Below are 6,699 nucleotides of genomic sequence, written 5' to 3' on the forward strand. Positions count from 1 at the left end.
ATGTGGTTCTGGATGGCGATCGTGCTCGCGATGGCTAAAATCCCGAAATCCGCCTCTACGGTGTCGCTGATAATAGTGGTCGGGTGGTGGCGGTCTTTCTCTTTGATCCCAATCATCCGGAGCAGTCATGCGATACGGACGGTACTGGCGGAAATCCTCAGAGCGATCATCTTTAAAACGATGATGATGATGATGCTCATGATGATGATGATGATGATTGTTGTTCTGATGGTAGGAGGAAAGGGGAGTTGGGCGGCGGTTCAGGTTATACTCAAAGGGAGAATAGCTCACCGCCGAAGATGATCGATGGCCAGAGTATGTTCGTGGTGAGGTGGATGTTTCGATTCCATCCATAGGGCGATGTGTTACGTTTGGTAGATCCTCTGTTTTCTCTCGATTGAGAATGGCAGAATTATGCTTTGTAGATACAGAATCACACGGCTGCGGTGACGACATTTTCTCGTCTGGTTTGACAGGTGGTCCAGAAGAGTATTGACGTGTAAAGGTAGCGGAGATAGAGACAGAGGAGGATGCAGGTGCAGCTGCAGCTGCAGCTGCTGACTCGACTGCCCCAGCAGCAGCGACAGCTGCATTCGTAGCATCGCGACGACGCTTTGCCAGCTCATGATAGGAGCATCCAGAAAAATGAGGCAATTCAGCGGTAGTCGCCGTCAGAGGCAGGGCTGTAGTAAATGCCGGATGCTCCAAGGCTTCCTTTGCCGATATTCTTGCATCCGGATCGATACTGAGCAGACGATGTACAAGATCAAGCATCTGGGCATCGCCAATCCGACTCTCATCAAGTGGATGCAACGGCTTTGCTTGATGCTCAGAAAACAAATTAGGAACTTTGGAGGAGTCAGGAAGATTGGCTAAACTGCGCATTCCAGGCCGAGGCCAGCCAATGGTGTCAAAAATCAAAGTCAACTGATGCAGTTCAGACGTGCCCTGAAAGAGAGGCTGCCGTAAAAAAAGCTCTGCAACGATGCAACCAACACCCCACATATCAACTGCCGTTGTGTAATGTTGAGCGCCAAGCAACAGCTCTGGCGGCCGATACCATCTTGTGACAACGCCTGGCGTCATCGATGCAGCACGATGGGGGTCGAACGTCCTGGAAAGGCCAAAGTCGGCAATCTTTACCTCCCCTCGATTCCCGACAAGGATATTTGCGCCTAGGGTTAGGGAATCAAATTAAAAGAAAACACGCATTGCAGAACACAGGTCGGAGACGAAACAAAAAGAGGTCAAAATACGATATCCAGACTTACTTTTGATGTCGCGATGCAGCAAGTTTTTTGAATGTACATAGGCAACACCTTGAAGCAGTTGTTTCGCATAGTACTTGATTTGGGGCACATTGAACCGTATGTTTGGTGCATCTAGAAGGCCAACCAGGTCATGCTCCACAAACGGGAAAACAATGAAAAAAGTCGGCGGGCCTTGTGAACTTGCCGTAGAGAGCGCAAGTTCCTGAATGGAAATGACATTTTGATGGTTCATACGCTTAAGGATCCTTATTTCCCTCAAAGATGTAATTGGAAACTAAACATAAGCTCGTTGCTAGATACCCCTTCGCCATTAGGCATTGGAAGGATGCGCTTCAGTGCCACTAGGCGCCCAGTGGCTCGATGACGTGCGCGGTGCACCTCGCCAAATGTTCCTTCACCAACCTACCGGAAATAAAAACGAAATCAAAAGACTATGGTGCGGAGGCAAAAGAAAGATGGATTACCTTGTCCAAAAAGACATAATCATCTACCGGTGAAATGCCTTCAAACTTGTGGTTGACACCGTAATAACTTTGTAGCACCATGGGCCCAAATGTTCCATATGGAATGGCTTCCTTAGCAGGAACCCCGGCCTTTGCAGATGGCTGCCTTAAAGGCTGTGCTGCTTCTGTTCGTTTTGTCGCCTTAGATAATGGAGCAGACATCATTGGCGAAGAGGTCGTGGTTTCAAATGGGTCAAAGTACGAAGTAGCCACTTGCATTGAGGAAGTAGATGCGGAATGAACAGGTGTCTTTGCCTTTGGCTGCTTCGCATCTTGAAAAGTTTCTTTCTTGCTAAAAATGGGCTCTTGGCCTTTTATATCCCCTGCTCCAGTAAAGCTTCGCTTTGTTAAAGACTCTCCCTTTGATGCAGAAATTGGAGCAGGCCCATTCTTTGGGCAACACAATGAAAAGGGCTGTTCTTCAACTGCAGGTAGCATTTTCTTCATCTCATTTTTAATAGGTGGGATTGTTGTTATGGAGGATTCTCTGTTTATATCATATGATGTCCTTTTGGACTCAAGATTCTCAGCATCAACCCCAACAATGTCTATCGGTGAGGAGGGCCTCTTTTTTTTTATCTGCGGATAATCTGGCGAAAATGCCATTTTGAGATCCTTTTTAGAGAACAAATTTTCCGCCGGTTCAATGGAATGCACCAGCTTGCTAAAGACGGTGGAAATGCTAGAGTCCTTTGGTTCGTGTATCTTTCTCGTTTTGCGCAAAAGCAAATCCCTGAGTTCCTGCAAAAGATGCTTAGAAACAGATAACGAGACAAAATCGGAAAACTTTCTTGTGCGCCGCTCATCTCTGATAGATGATGGAGCCGAATTCTTTTCCTCCCCGTCGGTTGAGGAAAAAGAGGGGCACGACGACGAGAGTGCCGCCATTCCAACTAAAAATTAATTCAATTTGTAAATTGCAATTTTATTTTCAATGATTGCAGATCAACCTAAACGGCAAAAGGTCCCCCCCTCCTTCCATTGTCATCTCCACGCTCACCAGGCCCAAAGCGCGAAAGTCGCTGGCAGAATCGTCTGGGACAGCTAAAACAAGACCTTGGTATATATCTGCACACATAGCCAAAGGGGCAGTTGCACGGTGGTATGAAGAGTGGACATTGAACACATCGTGTTGGCCCAAATTGGTCAGTCCCGCAATATGAAAAGGCAAGTGCTAAAAGAGCAATAAAATAAAGGAGAGCTTTCATTTTATATGTGCCCAGAATGTATGTTTCCCGTTATATAGAAATCGATCAAATATATTAGGGTTTTCCATTTGTAATTTTTGCTGATCATCAATAGACCGGATAATTGCGAAAGAATCACCAAATCTTGTTTTGAAGCATCCACATGTGATATCAGTGGCTTTATTAAGGGCGTTTACACCAAACGAGACAATGCGGACTTTTAGATGCTGCTGATGTTCCTTGTGTACATTGTTGCATTTCTTTTACCCAAAAAAGCATACAACCTTTCTGCAAGAATCCCATTTGACGATGAAGCTCCGATATTGCAGTTTGGCCCTAGTCAACCTTGGAAATGGAATGAAAGATCTCTTATTTTGCAGGGAGATACTATGCCTCCTACGCCACGACAGATTCCGATTCAAAGAAATGATATTCCAGATTCGATTCCTGCAAAAGGCACGCTATGGACGGGTGAAAATGGCGTGTGGATAATAAGGGGCTCTGAGCAGAACACTCCGGATCAAAGTAAAGGAACAAGTCTCTCTTTAAGACAACCACAGAGTGAGCAAAAAAGAAATTCCGATCCGCTCTACTTGAGCCAAATTACGCTAACGTTTCAGCTTCTGGCGCGTGTTAACGGGGAAAGAACATCTAGAGGATTGAAGCCGCTCTGTGCAAATAAGTACACATTCGCATTGATGACATAACTAGGAAACTCGTGTCATCATCCACGCAGCATTCCGTGTTGATGGCCAAAATGGGTGAAATGAGCCACCAGCTTCCGGGAGGACCTTCGTTAGGAGAAAGGGTCACCGAGGCAGGATTTGAATGGAGATCAATTGCAGAAAATATTGCAGCAAAAGTATCCGATGTAGATGATGTGATGCAGGCATGGATGAACTCGCCAGGTATATCAAGTCTACATTTGATTTTAGGGCATCGACAAAACATCCTTGGGTCTTTTGAATATTTCGGTGCAGCACAGGTAAGCCAGTTTTGGACACAGGACTTTGCAACAAGCTCAAATCAAGGCACCACAAACGAGTGCATGTAAACTTTAACGTGTGATCGTGCAAGAAACGAGCCGATAACATAACATATGCGGTAAATAGGCGAATCTATTGCGGCTATTAAAGAATTAAAGTTAATTATTTGAAGTAAAATTTAATCGATTTTTACAATTCGAAACAAAGTTTCGGAATTGTCACTGCAAATATATTCGTGATCCGGCCATTCATTGGGAAGATGCCAGCGTTATCAGCAGAACAAGTTGAACGTTTGAGGGTAGTCGATTTACGAGAAGAACTCTCCAGCAGGGGCCTCCAAACTTCTGGTTTAAAAAAAGATCTTGTAGCAAGGCTTTTGGAAGCCTTGCAGGGCGAAGGATCTAGTCAAGATGGTGCATTGAGCCCAACCAGCAAAGGGGAAGATCTATCAGCACAAAGTTCTCCACAACAACAACCCTCTGGACAAATATCAGAGCAACCGGAAAGCCTTATTATTCGCAAACCCAAAAAAAAGGCACACGCAAGTGGTGATGGTGAGCATGATTTTTTGCAAGAAAAGCTGAAAATGGACCATACTCCTTCATCAGAAAAAATACTTGCGCCAGTTATAGATACCATTGCACAGGATTCAAACATGGATATGGTAGATGTTGCACCCAGTGCAAACATACATACGGTGTTTGAAGAAAGCACGCAAGAGCCTTTATCCACTGGCCCAACAGAGCCAGTTTCCATCGATACCCAGCCAATGCGCGTAGAGTGCGATCAGATGGCTCAGGCAGAAGATCTGGTCAAAGAATCTCAGCTCGAAGCTCCAACTCAAAGCTCCGACAAGGAAAATCAACAAATGGTGCACCACATTAAATCTGATGTGGCCGAGTCGAGAAACCCTCTTGCAATATTGTTTGAGGTCAACACAAAACTGGGTTCAGGTTTGAGAATATATCGCCCTAATGGTAGATTACCAATATATTTCAGAAAAGTCTCTTTCCATCACCAGGCTTCTTCCGCCATTTAGCGCGGCAGGGCTACAGCATCTGTTGGAAAGGTATGGAGAAGTTATGGACTTCTACCTCAATTTTGCAAAGTCTCAATGCTTTGTCAAGGTTTTTTCTGCCGTAATATTTTTAGTATTCCACTGAACAATCAGCAACGTATGCACTATCGATGCTGCAAAACCAAAGATGGCCCGAAAAACATGGCGAACTCCTATTTGTGACCTCGGTGCCCTTGGAGCAGATCCTTCAAACCATCGAACAGGAGTCAAAAATCACGGGTGCCTCCATGCAAAAGGGCTTCAATCGTGGCCAAAAGCGCACATTTGAGGAGATAGACCACGCGGAGGGCTATGCTGAGCGCGGTGAAAGAAAATATCACCCTCAGACTATGCTGTTGTAAATTTTTTAAAATTAAATTCATTTTTGAAAAATTAATGCCTTCCAAAAGGCAGCAAGGATCCGAAGATGAGGGGTCTTCCTTCGAAGACATATTCGATGACATTGAGGATGAAGACACCATATTTGATCCTTCTTTGCTTGATGGTTGCGATACCGAAGAGGACAGCGACCAACAAGACGTTAATATGATGCATTCGAAGAAAGCGATTCCTTTATCTTCGATCGGAAAATTTTCCGATCTGAAGATTGAGGAGCAAGAACAGGACGAGCAGGAAGACACTACTCCTAGGCGGACATATTTGCCATCAATGCATGTTGACAAGGACAACCAATTGGATGTAAATCCATCCGTATACAATTTGTTCCGGGAACTTACTATCGAATGGCCCTGTCTTTCTTTCGACTTTTTGTCAACGGATGTAAATGAAAATGGCAATCTCTCTGTTTCAATAGTCGCTGGCAGTCAAGCCGCTTCGTCTTCAAAGAACAGACTGTATTACATCAAGGCTTCTAATCTCAAAGTGCTAAAGAAAAAGCATTCCATTGACTCTGGATATCTCTCTTCGTCATCAGATAACTCGTCCAGCGATGAGGACGAACACCAAGTAAATGTGAAATGCAAAGCGTCATCACCGGCTCTTTCCTCTATCTCTGTTCCGCACCAAGGCTGTGTGAATCGGGTTCGAGTCTCACGAGCAACAGGCATACCAGCATATGTCGCCTCTTGGTCGGATTTGGGGAAAATTTATATATGGAACTCTGAGGATCATCTTAGGCAGCTTGATGATCCTGTTAATTCTTTGAAATATTCATTTATTGGAGAAGATCTCAAGAAAAGGCATAAAGCGGTCAAAAACAACAGTACAGCCTCATTGGCCGTTATGACCGACCATGGCACTGATGAGGGATATGCCCTTGCGTGGTCAATAAAAGGGACACCCGGTCGAATCCTTTCCGGAGACTGCAGTGGCAAAATCGTCATGTCGCAATTGGGGGAAGCAACTTTTACGCCACTTGGAAAGCTCCTGAACCCCTCCTGTTCTGTCGAAGATTTATCTTGGAGTACGATTGAGGCTGAAATTTTTGCCTCCGCCGATACTTCTGGGATGGTGAAGATTTGGGATACCAGACAGGCATTGAGCCCTGTTGCCACAATACATGCCAGCGCATGTGATGTTAATGTTATAAGCTGGAATCCGTCATCAACCTTCCTTCTTGCCAGTGGCGCCGATGATGGTGAGTGGGCAACTTGGGATCTTCGGAAAGTATTTACTGCATCGCCAAGCAAATCGGACCCGCTCGTTTCGTTCAGGTGGCATCAGGCGCCAATCTCA

The 6,699-nt window shown here is 45.2% G+C and overlaps 3 protein-coding genes across 3 annotated transcripts; 2 read left to right on the plus strand and 1 right to left on the minus strand.

Annotated features, from left to right (window-relative positions):
• On the minus strand, positions 1–2,380 carry DI09_187p10 (CmgC/CDK protein kinase; the record flags this gene model as incomplete). The annotated part of the gene is made up of 4 exons (XM_013383320.1): positions 1–1,175; positions 1,272–1,545; positions 1,572–1,673; positions 1,736–2,380. Coding segments are annotated over 4 exons (2,196 nt in total), but the record flags the coding sequence as incomplete, so codon positions are not given.
• An 805-nt stretch (positions 2,381–3,185) lies between these two features.
• On the plus strand, positions 3,186–3,668 carry DI09_187p20 (uncharacterized protein; the record flags this gene model as incomplete). Its single annotated transcript, XM_013383321.1, has 1 exon — positions 3,186–3,668. The coding sequence occupies one exon, from the start codon at positions 3,186–3,188 to the stop codon at positions 3,666–3,668; it is 483 nt and encodes a 160-aa protein (XP_013238775.1).
• Positions 3,669–3,718: 50 nt separating this feature from the next.
• On the plus strand, positions 3,719–6,699 carry DI09_187p30 (uncharacterized protein; the record flags this gene model as incomplete). The annotated part of the gene is made up of 5 exons (XM_013383322.1): positions 3,719–3,946; positions 4,207–4,900; positions 4,947–5,016; positions 5,153–5,362; positions 5,415–6,699. Coding segments are annotated over 5 exons (2,487 nt in total), but the record flags the coding sequence as incomplete, so codon positions are not given.

Source organism: Mitosporidium daphniae (genome assembly GCF_000760515.2).
Source record: "Mitosporidium daphniae strain UGP3 chromosome Unknown contig-187, whole genome shotgun sequence".
Lineage (NCBI taxonomy): Eukaryota > Fungi > Microsporidia > Mitosporidium > Mitosporidium daphniae.